At 45.9% G+C, this 26,549-nt stretch overlaps 2 protein-coding genes across 2 annotated transcripts in view; one reads left to right on the top strand and one right to left on the bottom strand.

The window, feature by feature from the left end:
• Positions 1 to 294: 294 nt before the first annotated feature.
• Positions 295 to 21,926, bottom strand: B3GNT5 (UDP-GlcNAc:betaGal beta-1,3-N-acetylglucosaminyltransferase 5). The gene is given in 4 exon segments (XM_048505720.1): positions 295 to 1,279; positions 1,282 to 1,675; positions 1,677 to 2,261; positions 21,770 to 21,926. Coding segments are annotated over 3 exon segments (1,044 nt in total). The 5' UTR covers positions 1,943 to 2,261; positions 21,770 to 21,926; the 3' UTR covers positions 295 to 895.
• LOC125438502 (guanine nucleotide exchange factor DBS-like) overlaps positions 8,974 to 26,549 on the top strand; it is a 124,206-nt gene continuing 106,630 nt past the window's right edge. The window contains exons 1-2 of the mRNA XM_048506937.1: positions 8,974 to 9,019; positions 21,761 to 22,057. Of these exons, the coding sequence (XP_048362894.1) occupies positions 8,974 to 9,019; positions 21,761 to 22,057 (343 nt within the window). The remainder of the gene's footprint in view (positions 9,020 to 21,760; positions 22,058 to 26,549) is intronic.

Raw genomic sequence — 26,549 nt, 5'->3', positions numbered from 1 at the left:
CCATACTGCCGGATTAATTTGAACTAGTCTCTGAAGCCAACATTAGCACCTGATGTTATACCATTAAAGTCTCCAAAGCGTTGAGTGATCAGAATTCTTTAGTATTAAAAGTCATCGATCGTAGAACAGTAATTGGCGAATCCTTTTGTTAATGCACTCCAGATGTTATGGACTACAAGTCCCATCATTTCAGCTGCCAGCATGCCCAATGAATTGGCCCTGCTGGTAGGGGCTGATGGGAATTGTAGTCCATAACATTTGGAGTGCCAAAGGTTCGCCACTACTACCGTAGAATAATAATAATAAAAAAAGAATTGCCCCGATATGAATGGGAAGGGCAGAAAATACTGATTACTTGCAGTGAAAAACCGTTGCACCAACGTGACTTGTCTTATTTGTGTTATTTCCACGTCTTACTGCAACAAGAAAACACAATATACAGACTTCTTATGCAATGGGTTTAACTTTTCCCAAGTTCTGGTTCGTTTTTCCTACAGGTAGCTCAGCGTTTAGAAATGTAAACCTTTTTTTTTTTTTAAGTTTATTAATGGATATCTAATCCCAGTTGGAAGAAAATATACAAACCATCCTATATGGAAAGAAATTGTTCAAATAGCTATAAGGACACTTTGGTGAAGTTATTAAAGAGGTAAATTAGGTGTACAGGCACGTATTCACATTTTCCATGCATTTCTTTCTTCTTTGCTATTGGGAAAAAAAACTAGTGAAGAGATTTCTCATTCCGTTTTTGGCTCAGCGAGGACACATTGGTTTTCAAGTATTACAACAGTGCAGCCCAGCAGGAATAAGTATCCCGATAACGTGATTCTCCTGCATAAGCGGCATACGATGTTCATATCTTATCTTGTATACATATGCCCAAAAAATCAAGAAGTCATGTTATTATACACTTTTTTTGGATGGGTAAGTAGCCTGGCTTCCAAAGACTTCGAGGTCTTCCTACATGGCGTGAAGAAGTCAATATTTTGTTATAAATACAAGGATGATACGGAGTCTTCCCCTCGCCAGCAAAAAAAGGGTGGGATTGCGGCACAACCCCCACCTTGCTGGCACAGAGCCCCATAAAGACATCATCGATGTAAAGGCTCGTATTAAGCGTCTGCGAGGCCATGTATACTTTAGCAGCTACGTCGCTGGATATCACATAAGCAGCCCCAGCCGTGTAATCAGGATAAATAGGCCCCGGGTACATTTCATAGGAGACATAATATTTGCACTCTTTGGGACTTACGGGAAGCTTGAATCCGCGATGAGCGAACGCTGACCAATCAAAAAATCCTGGACACCGATCTGTTCAAGGTTCTGGAGGTACGCTACCAGATTTGGCATGTGGATGAAAATGCTGGAAGTAGATCGCTGACATTATTATGAACTTCTGGCATGAGAGCAGTACTTATTTACCCAGCTGAACTGCAAGAGCAGCTTAGTGGTCAGGTTGTGAAATGTATCCATGAAGTCCTGTTGAATAATATCCCCATACTTCTTGTCTTCCCTCCCAAGCCTCTCCTGCATTTGCTCTCTCAGTGCAGAGTCTTTCTCCTGCCCCAAAGCAAACAGGGTCTTGATGTTGGCGTTAAGATTGAGGCAGAGAGCCTGATGATTTACCCACGTTTGTCGAATTGCGTCTCTGCGGTTGCGGTTTCAAGCTGGAGCTCTTCACGAACAGCAGGAGGAGGACGTCTTGCCGCCAGCATTTCTCCGGGTGATTGATCAAGTATTGATAGCTTGGTATCCTGCTGACAGATAGGCTTTCATTCCCAAAACTGTAGCTACTGACGTAGTATCTGAGAGACTTCACGTAGCTCACAATACTACTACTGTTGTCAAGTGGCCCCCAATATATCATGAGAGACAGTATGAAACAAAAGACAAACAACTGTCTAAATTGGCATTTTCTAACTATCCGAGGATTAATGTACATTGTGGAGCCGTCTCTTATTCCTTGTTCCACTTAAGGATTTGTGTTTTTAAACAGAGTTCTTGTCAGAGAGTTTACAGTCTCTCCTTCAGGAGAAGTGTTCATCGTAGATGCATCCTTATTTTGGACCACAGAATCAATGGAAGTCCACGCACAAGGATTTTACAAGCCCTCTCGCTCCAAAAGCTGTTTTGCTATAAACGAAGGGTTATAAAAACGTCGACAGGACAGTATCAGCCAAATATACTCCTTCCGCTGCATCTTCAGCTGATTTAAATATCATGACCAGACGGATGCTCTCTTACATCTTCTGAAAAGTAGCCTAAAGAAATTGAAAGAGAAAAGGAAAACATTTTAGCAAGCCGCTATTGCCATTCATAAAATCCTCCTACGAGGTCAGAACCCACCAGAAAGAGAATGATAAGTACTCCAAAACTTTCAAAAAGTCCATTTTACAGCTAATTGGCATGATAAAAAGAGCCATAGGACTGAAGCTTCTTCATAGCTGCGTCCGCTGACTCTTAGAAATTTCCGAGTGGAAACATCATTTGGGCTCTTCATACTTGCATCACTACTTTTCAAGGTATCCAGCTACACCACATGTTCCCCTGCTAATCCCGTTACGCTTTGAGTCTGGTCTTCGTCTGGGAAGCAATTGCTTCACAGCAAGCAAGAAAAAAGTACAGTTTGCTGATCCACTCCGCAACCCTAAGAATTACTTTTGTGGGGTTCATAAGGTGCTGCAGAAATGTGTGTGTGTGGGGGGGGGGGGGGCTAGGCTTCCTGTGCTCAGATTTGTTGGGTCTACCCCATTAGCATAGTTGTCCTAAAACAGCCAAATTTCCCCATGTCTGTTAAAAACAACTGTTGAATTTAACTCCTACCACTGCTTACTAACAGGTCTCTTTGAGAAAAAGCTTTGCTGTCCCATACAAATGCCCCCCCCCCCCAATTCTCTGCACAATATTATCTGACACACTCACTCCAATTAAACATTTGTTCAGCCCCAACTATGCACCAGGTGCTCTACAATCGTACAGCAAGCCCCCACATAAGCTGTTGTACTTTGGTGGATCTAAACATTTCACGGGGAAAAATTTTTTTACACTATACTTAAGGCTTCAATCTGAAGTTAAAAAAAAGAAAAATCAGCATGGAAGAAGAGAGTCACTTAACTCTTCTTTATGTGTTTTTGGCTTCACAGTTTCAGTCTCAACATTACACATACCTTGTAGACACCTGAATCATGGTGACAGAATCTAGGCAGTGCGCTTAACCTTTAATCCTTCCCCAACTATATTTCTAGGTATAAGGTTTTGAGAGTCAACACTCCCTTCATCAGATATAAAAAGGAATGGAGATTCCAGAGTCCTTCCAAGAAGGTGGAACGGTTCTGCCAAAATGGGAATCAGGGTGCAAATGTGAAGTACAAAATGTAATCCCCCCTGATTAGATCATGGCAGAAAGGCTTTGGGCAGAAAGTTAGCATTTCTAGTAAGGTAAGAATCCTATGTCCCTATTCCCATATCGGACGAGCGGAAAAGAGTTTTGGCCTTCTAAAGCTTATACCCTGGAAATCTAGCTTATTTTTAAGGGGCTACTGGACTCGAATCTTGCTCTTCTGCTGTAGACCAACACGGCTACTCACCTGAACTACCTTCCCTCAACTGCTACTTTCCATTGTAAAAGTAGAAACAATCCTTCTAAGCGACTGCATTGGTATTTTAAAAAAATCTATCACTTTTGGAATATTCAAGTACACATTACGATAGCGTTATTGTAATCCCTCTGCAACACCACCACCACCACCAGTTAAGGACAGTACCACGAGACCAGATATGGCTTGCTGGGATGACCTATCCAGTTTGTTCAGCAAGGGGAGCTTGATATGGTATAATGACGAAGGCTGGATTTAAAACATCTGGGGAGACCCTGGTCTAAATCCCGACTTTGTCACGAAAGCTTCAGACTAACCTACGTTACAAGGTTTTTCTGGGACTAAATGGGAGGAGAGGAGGCGACCCACTGGGGAAGAAAAGGTGGGGTATCAATTTAAAAAAAAGTCAGAATTAAAATATTTTTTTAAGGTGACTAGGACAACCTGGTGCAAAGATTAAATTTGCACTGTTCAGTTGTTCTGACTTCTGAAAAACCTGCGGCTTTGCAAAGCAAAAATGTCATTTCTTCTGGCTACATTCTTCCCATTCTCTTTTTTTTAAGGCGCGTCATGCTAAAAAGAGGACAGCTGTTTCTCAGCAATCCACTCAGTTAAACTGAATAAAAATCCAAGGCGAAGGAAAATCAGGCTCATTCGCTGCATGAAATAATGCACTTTCGAGCTTCACGCTCAAACCTTGAAGCTGTCTGCGAGAATAGCAAAATCCACTTACAAGCAGTTGTGAGTGGTTTGAAAGCACTGCTTCTTTGCGAAGGGCTACCTCAATTCAATCCTTCGCAAAGGGCGAGGGAAATTCCCTGAGCTTCAAGAGGTCGGGGAAAACTTTCCCTACATGATAAACCTGTTTACAATATTGGATCGCCTCAAAAAAAGAAAGGAAGGGAAAAAAGAAAGGGAAAGGTGAACTTGGAAGGCAAGCTACTGCTGTCTTCCAGTAAGCCTTCATATATATTCTGCTATAAGGAGAGAGGATATCGGTTTGCCTCTCATAAATTATTATTACTATTATTTATTAAACTTCTATACCGCCCTCCCCGGTATCTCAGGAAAACCTCTACAGCCCGACATTAAGATGCTCAAAACCATAGGTGTCAGAGCTTCATGACCCTCAGATGTTATGGACTACAGTTCCCATCCATCCCTGCACCAGGCTGGCGGGGGGGTGATGAGAACATAATCCATAACCCTGAAGAAACGCCAGTTATTTCCCTGTGCTCAAAATGAAAGAAGATGCCTTGCAAAAGAAATCTTCCAACGCTGTGCAGGGATAGAAGGAGGACTAACCGAAGCCCCTGCCTCAGTGAGAAGCCATATTGGATTCCCTGAGGTAAAGAACCACTACTGTGGTCACACAGTTTTGGGACCCAGCTCTTCAGTGTGCCAAGAAGGATCAAGATCAACTAAAAAAAACGGGTGGGGGGGTACACTGGTGACTGACACCTGTCCATCAAATCCAAAAATCGCAGCAAACGCTCACGCCTTCAAGGCCAGGAAGCAGCCGAACGTCTTCCTCACGAGGCTGAGGGGACGAAGAAAGACAGTTATGCCTCTTGAGGCAGCAAAAGAAGCAAACTGCTATTCTGAGGGAACGCGGCTACAAGATTTCACTCCCTGTTTGCAAAAAACAAAAAGATACAGAAAAAGAGGGGGGAGGCATATTAAAAATGCCTCAGAAGCCATGATGCTTCAGTTTTGCCGCCTTCTCAAATTCTCCATTACGTTCCCTTCGGCGGAAGGCACGTTTGTTACGGAAACGGGAGATCCAACCTGTTTCCTATCCAGGAAAAACACACCGTATGAAAAGCAGTACGATTCCCCTTCAACGATCCTCCACGCCATATATTTGGCAGGGGTCTGATTTCTGTGCGCAACCTGTACCCTTTATGAGGCCCGTCAAAACCACAGCTAGGCAAGTTGGCGTTTCAATGGCTGCCGACCTTTCATTCAGAATCTCCTTAAATAATGCAAAAAATTACCCGCTCGAGCAGACTCTTGCTGAAGAAAAGGATTTTTTTCCCCAAGATCTGCTGGGTATGGGATATTGCTACTTTTTGGAAAGGGCTCTGTTACGTTTGAGCTGCGTAACTCGGCCTCACTCGTATTAAACTCATCTTAACCAAAGCATGCCCACCCAAATTAAAGCAATATGAAATCTGAGAAAAAAAATTCTATAAAACCAAAACGGATCAGCAGAACCAAAAGCCCCAGTCTGAAGCCAATAGCCAATGAAAAGCACACCCTAAATTAATAGCAAAAATAGCAATAGAAAAATAGCAATAGAAAAAAAATAGCAATCAAAAGCACACCCGAAATTAAAAAGTGTATTACTCTCCCCGCAGACCATTTCAGCTTTAGGGGTAATTGTGACAGAATAGGGAGAAAAGACGCAACCAAACTCCATGATCCCAGATTTAAAAAGGAGGGAAGGATTAGGAGATATTGCACCCTCGCTGTGTCCTCCTGCCACGGTCCTTTGCGATGGCAGTGCGCACCATTTGCCATGACCATCTAACCACTATCTCACATTCTAGCAGTGAGCCAAGAAGCAACAACATGCACAATTCTTCCAGCCACCTTGGTCTACTGCTCTCCCTCATCTTCCTTCCCAGACTATGGACACTATTTGCACCTTGCAACTTTGGACTGCACCCTTCTTTGTTCTCAGAACAGGGAAAGTTTTCATTCCCTAGCCTCGCTGTTGGAGAAAAGGAGGCATCAAATACCTTTCCCAAGCGTGGCTGCAAGCAGACAGCGTAGGGCTGTTACTGTACTTTTCATTCCTCCATTCTAGTGGGACTACAGAAAACATTCCCATAATTCAATCTTTTAAGATGCTGAATGCTAGAGAAAAAAACACTTTCACATGTGATTTTTGTTTACAGAAAACTTTGTATTCCCACTGCCAATTGGCGGATGGGATAGAAGTATTTGGAGTAGTTTGTAAGCATGATTGTCTACAACACAGGAAAGCAGCAGTTTTAAAATGTGAATGATACTTCCTATAGTGGTAACTCAGACAATAGTAAGTTGACATTTATATGATCCCATAATAGAATGCAGCATTTAAAAATAAGTTACTGCATTTTTACAACTTCTTGCTATGAAGAAACCAAGTCCAACTTTCTGTGAGGATGGAAAGGGGCTCATTCCCAGATGCAAAAATAGTAGAGTCAAATATTTTTAAGAGTCAGGGTCATAAACAAGAACGACAAAAGTCAAAACTTGTGCAGACAGAATCTTCCCTGTAATTGTGTCCGAGTTGCATCTTTTACTGTTAACCAGTAAAGTGATTTTGGCTTTTACCTTCATTATGTTTTACTTTTTTATTTGTATATTTGGACCGGTTTCTTACAATCATATTAACTGCTTTACATTTCACCCAAATTATACTTTTCCCCCCTTTTCCGCACCCCCCATAAGTTTCTTTCTTCGTTTCTTAAATAAGCAACAGCAGTTCATTATGTTTTACTGTACTTACACAGATAATTCTAGCTCACATAGTCCTGAATGTGTTGTGCTTTTAACGTGTTATTTTGGAAAATGAATACTTTCCCATAAATAACATTCAGGAAGCATACAACAACAGAAACATTTACTATTAAAGTTCCACATCTGTAAGGACCCTTTCGCACATGCAGAATAATGCACTTTCAATCCACTTTCACAATTGTTTGCAAGTTGATTTTGCTTTTCCACACTGTAAAATCCAGCTGCAAAGTGCACTGAAAGTGCATTATTCTGCATGTGCAGAAGGGGCCTAAGATGGGAGGGTTTGTCTTTAGTAACTTACCCAGCACTATCCTGGGAATTAGAGCCTTTGAATTCTTGAAGCAAAAACACACTATGAAACAGGGCTGCATATGTAGTATAGTGTGCATTATAAGTGATGCTTTCCCAGAGTTATAATGCTTCATGATTGTTAAAGAATTTTTAATCCAGCTGTCCAAGGATGCGGATAGTTTTAAAACACGAGAATGCAGCAAGAGTACACACCTTTGAAAAACACGTATAAATCAACAATAAAAACCAGATATTAAAAACAGCAGACACGGCGGAGTTAGTGAGCCAACCTCTGTAAGGCTCATTCCGCACATGCAGAATAATGCACTTTCAAACTGCTTTCAGTGCTCTTTAAAGCTGTGCGGAATAGCAAAATCCACTTGCAAACAGTTGTGAAAGTGGTTTGAAAAAGCATTATTTTGTGTGTGCGGAAGCCCATTTCCAAGGCTAAGCAGTTGACTGTATTGTCTAAGTGTTCCCACTGTATAGACGTTTCTCTTCATCTTCAACCAAAAATCTGCTCTCCTGTTCCAAAGCCCATTAGATCTAATCTTGCCACCAAGGCAACAATGAACAGGTCTTTGTGTTGTTTCATATGTTAGGTAACTATTTGTGATTAATAGCAGGGTGAATTTTCTTTGGCACTTAGAAAATTGCTAAGCTTCTTGTGAAGCTTCTTGTTAAGAATTGCACCTAGAAAATTGTTAAGAAAGTTTTGACAATTTCTAGACAGGGATCTTTTTTTTACTCTAGCAAAATACAGCTTAGTTGGAAGGCAGTTTATTTCGCTCATTTACACCCTGCCTTTCTCTCCAACGTAAACCAGTTTACATTGTTCTTTCCTCCATTTTACCCTCACAACAACCCCATGACGTGGATTTCACTACTCACGCACTTCAGCAACAGATGGGGGATTCAAACGTGAGTCTGGCAACTTGTAGCCTGACATGCAAGCTACTATTATTTAAGCATATACCTTGTTCTGAAAGCACACTGTCAGAGTAGCGTTGTAGAGTCTGTTCCACATATCTTATTATCTTGTTGTCTTTATTCCGGAGCTCAATCTAATTTGCTGGCACCCTGGATTTCTAAAGTTTCTAGAAGATCATATGCATTTGTGGTTTCATTAAGGGGGGGGGGGGTGAGAAGATTATATAATCTGTGGCAAAATAGTGCAGTTACAGTATGATTTTTAAAAAGAGCAACTCTGTGTAAGACGATATATCTGCTTATGTGGCAAGCTGTGTTTAATTTTTGCACTGTGGTCACTGGATTGGAACTAAAATAAAATGAACGGAACAGGAAACATTAATGTAGGCGCCAGGCCAACTGGACTGGGAAGGGAATTTCACCAGCTAGGGCATTATTGACCAGGAAGGAGCGTTCAGAAAAGTACCAGCAAGTCTTGATGACTCCCCAATCCCAGAGACTTTAGACCACTTGCCAAAGAAGTTGCACACTACTGAAGGAGATCAAATATTGCAGCATTTGTGCCGGAGGTATCTGACATCAATAATCAGTGATATTCACAAGTATGTTTATTGCTGCTATTTAGAAAGGAACGCTTTGACCCCGAATGGCAAACAAGCAGACTCCTATTAAAGCACAGGAAGCATCCTTCGGTGAGAAACCCAACAGCAGGCAACATAGGGGATGCCCATCGTCTAAACTGGAAGTCTGAAACCGCTGCTCCATCAGCGAAGCGAGGGAAAACAGCCAGGTCGAATTAAAAGAGTCTGTTCGTGAACACACCACACATCAGCACAACCAAGAGTTGCCCTTTGTGGTGCGTAACAGAAAAAGCTGCCCAAGCACTTTGATAAGCACAGCATTAAATCAGCACTTTTATTTTCGCACGAGGTTTAAGCTCTTCATTATGTGGGCGATACGAATTGCAGAACGCACACACACAGAGACCCTGCACAAACCGAACCATTCAGCGGCGGCTTGGGTCAGAAGGCCGCTGGAAACTTAGCACGGCTGATGAACTAAACAGATTTGTAAGAACAAGGAGTGTTGCGCAGCTATTTGCTGTTCTCCTTGCAACTGGGAAAGCAAGATGGCATTCTGCCCGACGTGTGGTGAGCTTGGTTGTCAATGCAAAATTATGTCCTCTCCCAGTGACTTCCCCAAAATTTCAACTTTCAGGGATCCCTTCTAGATCGCATGCTACAGCAAGTAGATAGGGAACACAGTTTGTATTAGCCGAGTCTCCTGGTCCTCACTATTGCCCTGAAGAAGCGTATTGCTTACACTACACCTAGGATTAATCAAAGATTGTTTGACAGCTGCTATTATAGCGCAAGTGCTTCCGTCATCATGGTAAAGGCTGGAAACAAAGTTAATGCATATAGTACCTTAATGGGGCGTGATGATGGTACATTGTCTGGCTGTCTTTTTTCCCAAAAAAGTCACTTTTTTCTGAAAGAAAAATCCAGCGTTTACAATCCACAGTCCAAGACGCTAGCTTCCAAAAAGCCTGTGTTATGAATCAAAAAGAAATGACAACTTTTATCAATTTGAATTTTCTGCAGCGAAAACTCCTTTTCGAATCTGAGCGCACGTTGGAGCATCCACCCATACTCAAGAAGGAATTCCAAGAACCGCAAAAACAGGAAATAAAATCGCCGTACAGCATGTCCCATTTCTGAAAAGTTGGCATAATTTATTCATGCCCTGTGGAGACTTTGCAAAATATTTCCTGGTTGTGACTTCCTGTACAGTACAGGAATTTATTTATTTGTTTGTTTATTTATTAATTAGGCTTGATAGGCCGCCCAACCCCTGAAGGGCTCTATGATGTATTCTATGATGTATTCAGTTGTCACCGTCGCTGAGGCATTAAGGAGGCAGTAGTTTTTGGTTTTTGCTTGTTTTTTTTTTATTCAAGAGATGTTTACTACAGCAGAGTGTCTGTCTCCTCTCAACATGGCTACAAGACTGTAAACAAACAGCGGCAAAAATGAGTACTTCTTTCCCACCTCATCAATTCCTTCCATGGTTAAAAGTTACGCTTACTCAACCCTTAAGAAGTGTTAACGTTACTCAGAGACCCCACATCAATATCTGAACTTGGTTTGCAAGCTCTGGTTACAGCAGTTGTGACATTCTCTAGCAGGTGGAGGGGGAAGACACAATCGCACAATCTGCTACTTATCTGCCAAGTGAAAAATGTTGGTGTCCCGTGGCACCTTTAAGACCAGAGTTTGATTTTTCGTGCAAACTTTCACATGCACGCAGTACATAAGTCCAGCTTTATGAGCACTGCTGGCACATTAAAAAAACTCTGGGCTATCTAAAGTTGTAAGAGATTTTGGGGAAGGTGGTTACCTTTTTCATTCCTTACAGAAGGGAAAGTATTCATAGTATTTAAAAATAGCTTTAAGTTGCTTTCTAGAAGGACGCTCCTTATAGACTATGGTGGATTCAGTGGTGGGATCCAAAAATTTTAGTAACAGGTTCCCATGGTGGTGGGATTCAAACAGTGGCGTAGCGCCAATGGGGCTGGGCGGGCCACGACGAGGGCGTGGCCGGGCATTCCGAGGGTGGGGCATTAATAATTTCTCTGTTACTGTAAAAAAAAACTCTTACTGTAAAAAAAAGTTCCTAATTTCCAGCTGGTATCTTTCTATCCATAATTTAAACTCATTATAGCAAGTCCTATCGTCTACTGCCAACAGAAACAACTACTTCACCTCTAATTGACTGCCTGTCAAATACTTAATACTTTCAAATACTTAATTTTGTTTCTAGAAATCAAAAGAAGGATACTTTCCTTAAACAAGGAACTGTACCATATTTCTGAAACATGTTTTTAAAACAGCCCAACAGGGAGAATGATCCCGTTTTCTACCTTTGCTAACCAGCCACATAAGAAACCACAGGACTTTATGATTTTTGGACCTAATGGAATTTCTAACGGAATAGCAGACCCAATTAGTAACCCCCTCTCAGGACACACACATAATTAGTAGCCCACTCTCGGGAACTGGTGAGAACCTGCTGGATCCCACCTCTGGGTGGATTCCACACAGGGCAAATATAATGGGTATAACGCACAATGCAAACCGTTTGGGGGTGGGGACTTCGCACGGTTCCCATTCCCAAAACAAATCTGCCCCGCTTGATTCCCCTCAACCCAGGATTTTTGAAAATTGCTAAACTAGCGATCCTTTTTGCAAAATCCCGGCTGGAGCTCTCCCACGAGAACGGCCAAGCAGGAGGCGCTTTATTTCCCTCCCTTCCACCTGGTCACTATAAGTTCCACCATCCGCCATCAAGGAAAATCACCCTGCCAGCCATTCTGTGCAGGTTCTGGGGTTCTCCAAGATTCTCCAAGGGCCCCACAGGGTACACAGTCCCCGAAGCATTTTTTTTTCTCCCAGTGGCAGTGAGTATGACCGATCTACAGTACCATGTTCACTACTGCCCTGCCCATTACAGGGAAGTCCTTTTTTCTTTTGCGCGTTGCACATGCGCAGCTACGCAAGTGCAGCCGACTATTGTGGGATGATCGGAATGTATAGCACAGCATTGCCAGCGTGATGTAGTGGTTAAGAGTAGGTGCACTCTAATCTGGAGAACCGGGTCTGACTCCCCACTCTGCCACTTGAGCTGTGGAGGCTTATCTGGGGAACCAGATTAGCTTGTGCACTCCAACACACTCCAGCTGGGTGACCTCGGGCTAGTCACAGTTCTTCAGAGCTCTCTCAGCCCCACCCACCTCACAGGGTGTTTGTTGTTGGGGGGGGGGGAAGGGAAAGAAGTTTGTAAGCCCCTTTGAGTCTCCTTACAGGAGAGAAAGGCGAGATATAAATCTAAACTCTTCTTCTTAAGGGAACACTGTATATTTACTTGGCCGGGTGGCTGGTGCCTATGTATTTTATAGGCTTCAGAACAGGAATGGGATTTTCTATCAGGCCGAGGGCCATATCTTTGGTTTTTCCTGTTTACAGCAATGGCCCTCTTCTCCCCACCTCCTTCTGCAACTGTTGAGCAGTTCAGCAGGTTTTCAGGCGCACCAGTCTTCAGCTGATGTTCCTGAACAGGTTGCAGGCTGGAAGAAAAATCGCTGTGGGCTGGATGTGGTCACACACATCCTGACTGGGCTGCAGAACGCCTTCCTTAACTATACAAACCTTCCTAACCACATCAGCCTACTGCACCTGAATGCTTTATGGCTATCTTGGCTGAGCATCTGGATAGAGCGGTTGGAACAAAGTTCTGAAGTTTGCTAAACCCATGAAAGTGGACTTTACTCAGACATTTCAAAAATATATTGCTTTGGTGACAGGTAGCCACCTTTAGGCGCTCAGAGACACAAACATCACCTACCCCAATTATCATTGTAGATTTCACAGCTGCCAGATCTTTAGCTGGTTGTTGGCCTTCACAGTATAGCACAGCATTGCCAGCGTGGTGTAGTGGTTAAGAGCAGGTGCACTCTAATCTGAAGAACTGGGTTTGATTCCCCGCTCTGCCACTTGAGCTGTGGAAGCTTATCTGGGGAACCAGATTAGCTTGTGCACTCCAACACATGCCAGCTAGGTGACCTTAGGCTAGTCGCAGTTCTTTGGAGCTCTCTCAGCCCCACCCACCTCACAGGGTGTTTGTTGTGGGGGGGGAGGAGATTGTAAGTCCCTTTGAGTCTCCTTACAGGAGAGGAAGGGGAAATATAAATCCAAACTCCTCCTCTTCTTTCGCACCACCTATTGCCTTGTCTCTTTTAACTGGAGATGCCACGGATTGAACCCGGGGCCATCTGCACACGAAGCAGATGCTCTACCACTGAGCCACAGACTCTCTCCCCTTAAATAGTTTTGGGAGGGACAAAGGACTGTGCCGCAAGGACTTTTGAAAGCACTGCTTTGGCAGCAGCTGCCACCACAACACAAAGATCTTCACAGTGTCTGAAGGCAAGATGTGTCAGCCATTTTGTAGCTGGCTTGTCCTCCTGCAGCGGCCATGTGTCAGAACTGCAAAGGTACCTTCAGGCTCAAAAAAGGTGGGAACCCCAATCTATAGGCTACACCAGTGGTGGCAAACCTATGGCATGGGTGGGCACACGCAAACAGTGCCCCCCTCCTCCACATCTAGGCTGGCCTGGGCCGCTGGGCTCGATTATTAGCATTAAACCTAAGACCTAGTTTTGGGGAAGCAGTGTAGGTAACCCTGTTAAGCGCTGTTAAACCCCACTGATTTTCATGTGAAGAACTAAAGCACGATCTTTTACCTGGGAGTAAGCTCAGTTGCTGGCAATGGGGCTTGCTTCTGAGTAAACCCTCCTAGGGTTCTGATTCACCCGTTGGAAGAGTTGCACGGTTGCTTCAAAGCAAAGCCACCGACTACCACCAAGCTTACTCCTGAGTAACACACGCCTCGGAGCCAACCGTTTTTTCTAAACTAAAACCTCAGTATTCAGGTTAAATTGCTGTGTTGGCACTTTGCGATAAATAAGTGGGTTTTGGGTTGCAGTTTGGGCGCTCGGTCTCGAAAAGGTTTGCCATCACTGGGCTACACACAGCCCGGGGATTCCATACCAGAGGTCACACTCTCTCTTCCACGCTGTTCTCAGTCAGAGATGCAACTCTGTCAGTTGCCCGGTGAAGCTCCACAAGTCTTTACTCAACCACCCAACAAAGGTGGCCACTAATAGTTGCATAGGCAAAAAGCTGCCGCCGAAAGGCAACAGCCAGCCCCGAGCAATCCAGCAAGTCCAAGGTTGACTAAGAATCTGATTGCAGAGCTATAAAGTCCAAGCGTCCAGCCATAGGACTATTCTGTTGGGAAGCCCGGTGGCTCCATGCAGGCATGACCCTCTTCCAAACACCGCTTGGCTTGCTCAGTGGTAAGAAGAGCGTGCAGCCTGGGCCACCGTCCCCAACCCCTGCTCCTTCCATCTCCATGAAGAACTATAGTTCTGCAACAGAATTCTCCACATCTTCATCCTACCACAATCCCCAGAGTGCTTTGCAGGAAAACCATGACAGCTGAACACAGAGGCATATCTAGGGGAGATGTAGCCAGGTGCAACATCTGAGTCGCCCCCCCCACTCCCTGTATGGGGGCCGCCCTCCCCCACTACGACCCAGCAACTTTTTTTGGATCAGGTCTTGAAGTCAGTGCATGGACCCGGAGGGAAAGAGGAGGTGTGCGGGGGGCGATTTTCCGCCCACACATGACTAAATGGCTGCAGGCCGAGGACATTTGGCCCCGTCCGTTTCCCTGGGTGGTATGTCCCTGGCTTAGCAGGAAGACAACGGCAAACAAACTGGCACTGTAGCTGTGCTCTCATATAGCATCATTAGGGCAGCGGTTCTCAACCTGTGGGTCGCGACCAGTGGTGGGATCCAAAAATTTAAGTAACAGGTTCCCATGGTGGTGGGATTCAAACACAGCCAATGGGGCTGGGCGGAGCACGACAGGGGCGTGGCCGGGCATTCCGGGGGCGGGGCATTAATAATTTCTCTGTTACTGTAAAAAACTTTTACTGTAAAAAAAGTTCCTAATTTCCAGCTGGTATCTTTCTGTCCATAATTTGAACTCATTATAGCAAGTCCTATCGTCTACTGCCAACAGAAACAACTACTTCTCCTCTAATTGACTGCCTGTCAAATACTTAATACTTTCAAATACTTAATTTTGTTTCTAGAAATCAAAAGAAGGATGCTTTCCTTAAACAAGGAACTTGACCATATTGCTAAAACATGTTTTTAAAACAGCCCAACAGGGAGAATTATCCCGTTTTCTACCTTTGCTAACCAGCCACATAGGAAACAACAGGACTTTATGGTTTTTGGACCTAATGGAATTTCTAACGGAAAAGCGGACCCAATGAGTAACCCCCTCTCGGCACACACAAATAATTAGTAACCCACTCTCGGGAACTGGTGAGAACCTGCTGGATCCCACCTCTGGCCGCGACGCCTTTGGGGGTCAAACGACCCTTTCACAAGGGTCGTCTATGACTCTCTGCATCAGTGTTCTCCATCTGTAAAATGGATAAATGTCAGGGTTGGGGGTCACCACAACATGCGGAACTGTATTAAAGGGTCGCAGCATTAGGAAGGTTGAGAACCACTGCATTAGGAGAAGGGATGTGGCATGCAGAAGGTCTGAGGGTTCGATTCCCAGCATCTCCAGCTAAGAGGATCAGGTGGAATGCAATGCGAAAAGCCTCCAGCTGAGAGATCCGGATTGCTGGCAAAAGTCTGAGTAGACAATACAGAGCTTTGGACCAAGAGTCTGACTCAGAAGACAGCTTTATGGATTCTCATGTCACGTCATAAAAAGCACATGTACCTTCCCCTTTCTGGAACGATCCAGAGCGGGGGTGTAACCTGTGGCGAACCTCCAGCTGCTGAAGACAGAAGAGTAATTCTAGTCGAACTTCCTTCAATGCAGCTGCTTTTCACCTACAAAGATTCCAGCACTGCACTTGACCTACAACCATTATGAGCAGGAAAAGGCTATATTGCAGTTATTCTAAAATAGTGGCGGGGAGTTCACCAGCCAGCGCCTATTCCTGCCACCAACTTCAAGGGCGGTTGAGCTAATAATATGATTAAGATAAGAACATAAGAACTAGCCTGCTGGATCAGACCAGAGTCCATCTAGTCCAGCACTCTGCTACTCGCAGTGTCCCACCAGGTGCCTTTGGGAGCTCACGTGCAGGAGGTGAAAGCAATGGCCTTCTGCTGCTGCTGCTCCCGAGCACCTGGTCTGCTAAGGCATTTGCAATCTCAGATCAAGGAGGATCAAGATTGGTAGCCAGAGATCGACTTCTCCTCCATAAATCTGTCCAAGCCCTTTTTGAAGCTATCCAGGTTAGTGGCCATCACCACCTCCTGTGGCAGCATATTCCAAACACCAATCACACGTTGTGTGAAGAAGTGTTTCCATGTATTAGTCCTAATTCTTCCCCCCAGCATTTTCAATGAATGCCCCCTGGTTCTAGTATTGTAAGAAAGAGAAAAATTTATCTCTGTCAACATTTTCTACCCCATGCATAAAACCCAGTTTTAAAAAAAACAGTTAAAACAGTACAATTCTTAACAGTCATATCACTATGCAACGAAAAAAACAATTAGTTTTACGAATTAATAAATTCCAACGACAACCAGGTAAAACAAAACCCAATTGAAAACAAAGCCCAATTAGGACAAGTTCAGCTCAACGGCTCATGAAATGCTTCAGATAAAATTCAACTTGCTAGGCAGATAAAATAAGGGTATATATCTGCGCAATTTTTTAAAAAGTCAGTTAAAAGAAGAAAAAGGACTTGGGCCCCTTCTGCACGTGCAAAATAATGCCCTTTCAATCCACTTTCACAATTGTTTGAAAGTGGATTTTGCTATTCCGCACAGTAAAATCCAACTTCAAAGTGAATTGAAAGTGGATTGAAAGTGCATTATTCTACATGTGCATAAACTTAGTGAACCTAAATGCTGGGGATAATATAGCCTAGGAGGAGAAATAACTCACACTGCTGTCCTGACACCCAGCCGGAAGCAACTCCTACACTGCAGTTTCTCTCTGTGCTTCTCTCCTGACCTTTACGGTAATTTACCCTTCCGCCTTGCTCTATTCTCAGGACAGATCAGTGAAATTGACAGCACGAACCACGATTGGGGAAGAACCAAAATGACATACACTTGTCTAGTTTAGGTAACAGTCACTATTATCCACTGCTAAATTGTAAAGCCAGCAGCACAGAGGTTTCAAGGCAACAAGGAGGTTTGCTATTCCCTTCCTTAGTGGTCTCCCAGTCAAGTATTAACCGAAGCCAACATCTTAGCTTTCAAGTTCTGATGAGATCCAGCTATTTGGGCCGCCCAGGAGTAAGACACACATGCTCAATTCTTATGGGACTAAAGCTACATGGTGCACACTGTAACAGAGAAGAGTTCTTCCCGCGAAACACAGCTGCTCAGATTGATCAAGGCATTTCTCTCCGTATCTGTCATTGTACTGAAGTTCTCTGTAAACTGAACCAACCAACGCGGACACTGGCCTACAAAACTGAATTAAACGCCGGGGCTTGTTGATACAGGTAATAGGATTGCACAGACAGATGCTTTGGGATAGGGAATCATGGAGTTGGAAAACACCACAAGGGCCATCAAGTCCAACCCCCTGCAATGCAGGAACACACAATGAAAGCACTTCTGACAGATGGCCATCCAGCTTCTCTTTAAAACCTCCAAAGGAGGAGACTCCACCACACTCCACGATAGTGCATTCCACTGTCGAACAGCCCTGACTGTCAGGAAGGTTTTCCTGATGTTTAGGTGGAATCTCTTTTCCTTCACCTTGAACCCATTCCTCCTGGTCCTAGCCTCTGGAGCCGCAGAAAACAAGCTTGCTCCCTCACCAACATGACATCCCTTCAAATATCTAAACATGGCTATCATGTCACCTCTTAACCTTCTCTTCACCAAACTAAATACCCCCAGCTCCCTAAGTCTCTCCTCGTAGGGCATGGATTCCAGACCTTTTACCACTTTGGTTGCCCTCCCCTGGATCTGTTCCAGCATAGCATACATAGTGTATTGGACCCATTGCCTGTGGCTGAAAGTATTTATCCATTGTTTAATGTGCCGTCATGTTAAAACTTATACAGTGTTTTAGCTCTGTTCAAATTTCTGCAATCCAAATTCTACTTCATGGTTTATCAGACGGCTCATCTTGTTGATTGTATCGACTTGTACTATGTAATCTGCCTCAAGTCTCAATGAGAAAAGCGGCCTGTAAAGAATGCAAATAAGTTAAATAATTGCCCATCTTAAAAACCAACTACAGCTCACATGGAAACAGGTCAGTTAAATAATATTCATCTTTGCCTTGTTCATCCTTGGAATTATACCCATTTCACACTTGAAGGCAAAAAGGAAAGCAATAGCTTTCTGGTACAAACCGTAGGCAAAAGCGGACTTTAGTTTTAATCTAACTCATGTTTTACTAAGTGGAATACGGTGCTAGGCAGACATATCCATAAACTCTATTTTATATCATTTTTTGTGTCTTCTTCAACTATACATCTCTTTATTTGAAACACTTATCAGTAGCCTTTCTACCTTATGAAACTTAAGGTGGTGTACGGTATAAATAGAACGCAAAACATAAAAATACAAAACCATAAGATGCCATAAATTAAAATCAGTTTAAATCTGCGGATAGGCAGGAAAACCGTAACCTAAGAAGAAGAAGAGTTTGGATTTATATCCCCCTTTCTCTCCTGTAAGGAGACTCAAAAGGGCTTACAATCTCCTCCCCCACCCCCCACCCCAACAAACACCCTGTGAGGTGGATGGGGCTGAGAGAGCTCCAGAAGAACTGTGACTAGCCAAAGGTCATTCAGCTGGCGTGTGTGGGAGTGTACAGGCTAATCTGGTTCACCAGATAAGTCCCCACAGCTCCAGTGGTAGAAGGGAATCAAACCCAGTTCCTCCAGATTAGAGCGCACCTGCCCTTAACCGGGTTTGATTCCCAGCACCTGCCCTTAACCACTACACCACGCTGGCTAACAGAATGCCATAGAAAAATGAAGCCATTTTCAGCTGCCTCCTAAAGATCAAGGGGCTGCCACCAAAAAGACCCTCTTTCACATCACCGGACAAGCTTCTCCGCTGGATGGGACAGTCAAGAAGGCCTCTTCCTTTGATTTTAATTCCCGGGATATATAGCAATTGTCTGAGTACTTGTACTGTAGCGCTGTATTTATACATCCATCCCACGGCTTCAAGAAAGGCTGTGCACATACAGGAGTACCTGCTATACAAAAATCTCATGTCAAGAGCCAGCAAGCCTTTTGGCAGTTTTACAAACAGTGCCAACCATCCTGGAGTGTAGGTGATAGCTGGGGGAAAATCTTGCCTGCCAGTGGCGTAGTGGCTAAGAGCAGTGGCTAAGAGCAGGTGCACTCTGATCTGGAGGAACCAAGTTTGATTCCCAGCTCTGCCGCTTGAGTTGTGGAGGCTTCTCTGGGGAATTCAGATTAGCCTGTACACTCCCACACACGCCAGCTGGGTGACCTTGGGCTAGTCACAGCTCTAGGAGCTCTCTCAGCCCCACCCACCTCACAGGGTGTTTGTTGTGAGGGGGGAAGGGCAAGGAGATTGTCAGCCCCTTTGAGTCTCCTTACAGGAGAGAAGAGGGGGGATATAAATCCAAACTCTTCTTCTTCTTCCCGGTGACGTCTTCAGGGGGGAATGCGGAGCCACAATTTCGTTCCAAGAAACTTTACATCGTCATCGTCTATGTTAGACAGAGGATCCACGGGGAAACCTGGGAGGTTTTTTTTTACAAGATTCAGCCCCACAGCTAACGTTCTGGAGCCAGGAAAGGTATATTTGGACGCCCTTGCTTCCAGAACTAGCACCGTCTCCAGAGCAACTTGTCGCCGAAGGTACAACAGACCCCTTGTAAGGCAGGTTGAGCTGAGAGAGTTCTGAGAGAACTGTGACAGGCCCCAAGGTCACCCAGCAGGCTTCCTGTGGCACAGCGGAGAAACAAATCCAACTCGTCAAATAAGGGCCTGCCACTCGTGTGGAGGAGCAGGGAATCCAACCCGGTTCTCCAGATTAAAGTCTTCCGCTCTTGACCACTACACCACCCTGGCTCCAAGTGGAATAGTAAACAGATCGCAGCCAGTGCACAGGGAAATCAGAAGGAGATGGTCCGGTCTAGTGCTAGCAACACAGGAAGCGTAAGTCCCTTCTCATCCAAACTACAGCTCATGCGGAGGAGTGGGGAATCCAAACTGGTTCTCCAGATTAAAGTCTTCTCCTCTTGACCACTACGCCATGCTGGCTCTTGAGTAGCGGGATAGCAAACGGATCATACCCAGCGCCCAGGGCGGACGGAAAGAGACGTTCCGGTCTAGCGCTAGCAACACAGGAAGCCTGAGTCCCTTCTCATCCAAACCACAGCTGTTTCCTACAACCGTGAAGCTTAAAATGCACATGGTGGTTAACAGGGAAAGCGGAGCAGCCAGAGAGGCAGGGCTGTTTCCAAGCCGCAGATACCACCCACTACTCTCTCGAGCGAGGCAGAGCCCTGCGTAACTCAGGATCTTGCCTCCCTGCAGATTTGTGTCACGGTTTTTTTTTCAATGCCATCCAGTTGGGATCCCACCTGCAGGGGGCAGCCGAGCCTGGCACAGCCGCCTGGCCAAGCTCCCAAACGCACCCCTCCTACCTACACACCCTGATTAAAAAAAAAAAAAAACCCATTTATTCCTCCCCTCCGTTGCAACGCAAGGAGCTCAGTTTGCACCAGGCCCCAAAGAGGAGTAGCAGTTAAGGGTGCCAAGCAAATGCAGGGGATGGAGTCGAGGGCTTGCGAGGAATTGCAATTGCGTCTGGGGCGCGCGCGAAAAAGGAAGAAGAAACCTGGGCTGGGGGCTGGGGGGTGGGGGTGGGGGATCAAGGAAGCGCCCCTTGTGCACAAACTCTTCCATGACTTGCCATTGTTGGGGGGGGGGGGGGCGCATCCCCTGCAACGGTTCCCTTCCCTTGCACGTTGCAAAAACCCCAGCAGCAACCAAGCCAGCCAAGAGCTGGACCGGCTCGTTTTTCCGGATGGGAAAAAAGGACGGAGAAGCCCAGCAGGGCGAGACTAACTAGCCAGGCCGGGCGGGGGGGGGGGGGGGGGGAAATAATGCTGTGTGAATAACGTAGTTCAAACTCTACGCGAAGAATACAGTTCCAAAAATGCCCTCTGCTCACCACTACGGGAATAGTTCAAACTCTATGTGGAGTGATGTCGTTCAGATTCTAATGTACATCATAGAGTTCACATCATTCCCTGCTAGCCACTATGTGAAAAGAAATACAGTTCAAAATCGGGGGTGGGGGGGGGGACATTATACCCTCCCCCCACCCGCAATTTCGAACTATATGAATCAAGGCTTCCCTTTGCAAGGCGGAGGAGGAAGGGGGGGGGGGGGTTCCCATTCATTCCGGCCCAGCTCGGGCGCAGCCACGCCTCGCTTCCCCAACGCGAAAAAGTTCATTGAAGTTGGGAGTCGCAATTTTTTAAAAAAGGGAAACTTTCTTCTTCCTTTAAAAAAAAAAAAAAAAAAGCAAGGTAGGAAAGCAAGTGCTGCGGAAGCGACCAGGGGCTCCGAATTGCTCGGGTGGGTTTGTAAAGCCGCACCCCCCCCCCCAAAAAAAAAATACAGAGAAAAATCGCCGGGATACTTTTTTAAACGAAAATAATTTCCGCCCCCACCCAAGCCGGCCACCCGCAAACCGTTTTTCCCCACGCGTACTTTTTAATATTAAAAAAAGAAGTTTATACAAAGTTTATACAAAGGGGAAAGGGTTTTTTAAAGCCCCCCCCCCCTGTATTATATTTTTAAGGGCACTCACCCAGCAAAAAAAACTCGGACAGCCAGCGAGGTGCAAAGAGCGAGATCCGCATCCATACCGCAAAGAGCGGCCAGCCGGGGCGCGAACCCCCGTCCGGGCTCCGACTCAACGCGCCTCCTAACCCCGGGAGCGCGTCGCCGACTGCGATTGAGCCGGACCTCTGGCAGGATAAGAGAATCGCGGCGCTCGCCGGCCAATCAGCGCGCTCCGAAGGGGAAGCTGCGAAGCCCGGCCTCTCTCTCTCTCTCTGCCTCTTTAAAAAAAGACTTTTTGCAAAAGCCATACAGGGTGGGTTTTTTTTCTCTTTAAAGCGCCTTTCTTCCCCTTCCGCACATGCAGAACAATGCACTTTCGACCCACTTTGCAGCTGTGTGGAACAGCACAATCCACTTGCAAACAATTGTGAAAGTGGATTGAAAATGAATTATTCTGCACGTGCGGAAGGGGCATGCAGCCCAATCCCACTTACTCCCTTTGAAACCGTTTCATTCTGTAGGGTCAGCTCTCTTGGGTTCTTTAAAAGGCAGTTTTTACATAACTGTACATTACTGACCCATGGGGTTAGGGTCACATCACATTTACTAGGCACGCTTTCCCATTGCCTTCCCCACTTATCTGTCCTTTATCCCACGCCCCCAGCAAACTGGGAGCTCCCTTTACAGCAGAAGGATGGAAGGATGAGTCAACCTGGAGCCAGCCCCCCACCCCCCCACTCCCCCGGAAAGCGACTTCCATGGGGATTGAACTCAGGTTGTGAGCAGAGCTAACACTGCAGTATGGCAGCGTCCTACTCTGGACCATGAGCTCTTACATCATGTTTACTAGGCAGATTGGTTTTCCAGGATGGTTTGCTATTCTCTTTCCATGTCACTTAATGCAGCTCCGCAGGACCAGTAAGGCAGAGCCGTTCCTCCAGGAATATGGTTAAGAAACCTTGGTACCATCTGGCCTCCCCTCCCCACCTTTTACTCTCCTTACTTCCTCTCCGCCCTTCCTTTGGCCCTTCGTTTCTTATTTGTCTATCTTTTGTTGGGACATTCGTGAATATTCTCACCCCTATAAGACTGTAATATGGCCTCTTGGACTAATAGCTGAATTGACTGGATTACTGGACAGTTTTACAAGTTTAGGTGTTTTATTTGTATGTATTTTATACGTATGCTCTAAGCCACCCCAGAAGGGAAGGGATGGCCTGAAGTCTAATTAATTTAGTTGAATTTACTTCCCAGCAAGTTGGGTACTCCGTTTAGCAGCATTGACTACATCATATGTCCTCATTCAGGGCCTTTTCAGCTTTGGCCCCAGCCTGGTGGAATGGTCTGCCGAGTGAAATCAGGGCCCTGCGGGACCTACTGCAATTTTGCAGGTTGAAACAGAAATGGTTTCCATCTTGCTGGCCTCCTGCCTCCCTTCTCCATTCCCTCCACCCTTCTCCATCCCCAGTAAGACTGATTAATATTTTAGCAGAGCGGGTTGGTTTCTATGTTTTTATCCCTCCTTTTAAGGGGCATGAGGGTGACTGGCATTAGTTTTTATTGGATGTTTTAATCAAATTCTGTGAACCACCCTGAGCCCTTGGGGAAGTGTGGTCTAGGAATCTGGCAAACAAATAAACTATGTAAAATTGAAATCTAGGCAAGAAAAGTACATATATTGAAAGGCCTCACATTAGTTAACCCCCAAGCTATGGCCAACCTATGGTGCTCCAGATGTTCATGGACTATAATTCCCATCAGCATGGCTGGCAGGGGCTGATGGGAATTGTAGTCCATGAACATCTGGAGCATCATAGGTTGGCCACCCCTGCCCTAAGCTAATTAACATTTGTAATGGATGGGGACTTCCAGGTTTTGCTAAACAAATCAACGTCTATGGTATCTGTATGTTTCTTGATTAAATATATTTTTTTAAAAAACTATATTTTGATTCACATTTAAAGCCACTGGCCAAGTAACATTAAGATAAGAGCTCAAGGCAATATTCTTATGCCCTTTCCTTGCTATGTTCAGTTGGATAGCCTTCTGCAAACACAAATGTAGGATTTGGTTGTATGTGGGGCAGACCTCTTGATTGGAGATGGTTCGTCCTGATTTCCCAAGTCTCCTGATGGAGAACGGATGTGATTTGTTGTCTTGAGTTTTGGTCTTAAATCTAGAGAGATCTGAGTTCAAATCCCCCCCACCCCGAGTGTGAAACTATTTGGGTCAGATAATCTCAGCATAGTCTCCCTCCCTCCCCAAGGTTGTCAGCTTCAGGGTGGGAAATACCTAGAGATTTTGGGGATAGAGCGTGAAGAAGGGGAGATTTGGAAAGGGTAGGGATTTCAATTGAGAACCATTGTGGTATAGTGGTGAAGAGCAGGTGGATTCTAATCTGGAGAACCGGGTTTGATTCCCTGCTCCTCCACATGAGCTACAGACTCTTATCTGGTGAACCAAATGTGTTTCCCCACTCCTACATTCTTCCTGGGTGACCTTGGGCTAGTCACAGTTCTCTCAGAACTCTCTCAACCCCACCTATCTCACAAGGTGTCTGTTGTGGTGAGAGGAAGGGAAAGGCGTTTGTAAGCCCTCTTGAGTCTCCTTACAGGAGACTCCTTCTAGGTCAGGGGTAGGGAACCTGCAGCTCTCCAGATGTTCAGGAACTACAATTCCCATCAGCCTCTGTCAGCATGGCCAATTGGCCATGCTGGTAGGGGCTGATGGGAATTGTAGTTCCTCCCCCCCACCCACCGCCCTTCCCCCCCCCCCCCCCCCCCCCCACCCCCCCCCCTCCCCAACCTCCCCCCTCCCCACCCCCCCCCCCCCCCACCCCCCCCCCCCCCCACCCCCCCCCCCCCCCACCCCCCCCCCCCCCCACCCCCCCCCCCCCCCACCCCCCCCCCCCCCCACCCCCCCCCCCCCCCACCCCCCCCCCCCCCCACCCCCCCCCCCCCCCACCCCCCCCCCCCCCCACCCCCCCCCCCCCCCACCCCCCCCCCCCCCCACCCCCCCCCCCCCCCACCCCCCCCCCCCCCCACCCCCCCCCCCCCCCACCCCCCCCCCCCCCCACCCCCCCCCCCCCCCACCCCCCCCCCCCCCCACCCCCCCCCCCCCCCACCCCCCCCCCCCCCCACCCACAATGATGATGATGATGATGATGATGATGATGATGTACATTTGAGGTAAAAGGGCCAAACATCCCACAATTCCACACATATGAGAATATGAATTAGTCAAAAAGTCTGAAAAAAACCCTTGACAACTTCCAAAATCCCTTTCGTTTATTGATCGTAAGACAGAATAGAAAATGGACGTTGGGCATCCTAAATACTAACAATATTTATTGCGGTGTCTGCTTTTGTGAGTCGGCGTTCACTTCTGCAGAAGAATTTCTGGCCGATTACCCATCGGTGCTCTGGCACGCGGTGGGACCGGAAGCACGCTGGGGCAAAAAATCTTGTTCAAACACACTTCCTGTTGGCAGCATGGTGAGAGAGGAGGCGCGTAGGCCAAGATTTCTTGTCCCAACGTGTTTCCTCTTGCGCCGCGCATACTTCTCATTTTCCACGGGGAAAGTGAGAGGGATGCTGGCTCGAATTTTTGCAGCAGAGCGTGGCGAGAGCGGTAATGGGCCTACTTTTCTGTTGTGCTTTGTCCTCCTTCAGTCAAGCATTCGGACTTTACAAGGGGCTGGGCAGAGGCTGCAGGCAAGAGTAAACTATTAGTAAACCATTAAAGAACGAATGCATTCCTTCAGAGTCTTGAGAGGATTATACTAAAGAAAAGAGTCCTACTAGTTGACAAGGCAAATCTGCTTATTTATCAAATCAGCAGTGGTGTATAGTGGTTAGAGTGTCAGTGTAACCTCTAACTGTGGGTTCTGTGGGGCAGAACTTGGAAGGAGTTGCAAAGAACTAAATTTTAAAACAAAATGGTTTACTTAACAAATAAAACTTTTAACATTTACATTTAACATTAACAATTTACAGTCCTTCTAAGTTGCATTTCAAGTCCTTATCTTGACAAACTACTGATAAATGCAGAGTCCAATTCTTCCTGCTGGTGGTTGGCTTATGAAGACTTCAGAGGCTTGGTGAATGGGATCCAAGATGATGAAGGTCCCCAAACGAACTCCCATCAATTACATACATAGCAAGCCCTGAAACAATAAATTCTAACATTTACAATTATAGCAAAAATAACCAACTCCCTTCCCACTAGTTCCCAACAACTTTGCAATTACCTTAAACAAGGTGTTAAGAGCTTATAACGGATTAAATCAAGGTCCCAGCCTGGTAGCCTTGCTTCCTCCAACTTCACCAGTTTTTGCAGCCTTCTCTGGCTTAGAGTCTCCACCCCTTTCTGGATCAACCCATTCTGATCATAGGGGTTACATCAGCGTATAGTGTTTTTAGTGCTTTACAACAGTTGGCAGGCCCCAATGCTTTACTGCATCTTCTTTCCTTAGAATAAGTGGGTAGTGTGCACAAACTGACAAAAGAAAAGTGGGAAAGACCAGTGGTGGGATCCAAAAATTTTAGTAACAGGTTCCCTCGCCAGCCCCCCCCCCAGCAGCAAACGGGGCAGAGGCGTACCTAGGCAAACGTGAGCCCTGGGCAAAACCTGAGTTGGATGCGCCCCCCCTGGGCAGCCACCCCACCACGACCCCCCCCCAGGTCATTTCTAAATCATCATCACATTATAGAAAATCCCCCAACTCACAAATCTGAACACAGCAATGGTGAAACACACAGGTTCTTGGATAGAGACTGGTGAGATAAAAGGCACGAAAGGCTGAG

The sequence above is a fragment of the Sphaerodactylus townsendi genome, linkage group LG08 (genome assembly GCF_021028975.2).
Source record: "Sphaerodactylus townsendi isolate TG3544 linkage group LG08, MPM_Stown_v2.3, whole genome shotgun sequence".
NCBI lineage: Eukaryota > Metazoa > Chordata > Lepidosauria > Squamata > Sphaerodactylidae > Sphaerodactylus > Sphaerodactylus townsendi.
Note: the sequence above shows the minus strand (reverse complement) of the source record. Positions and strands in the feature narration are given on the sequence as shown.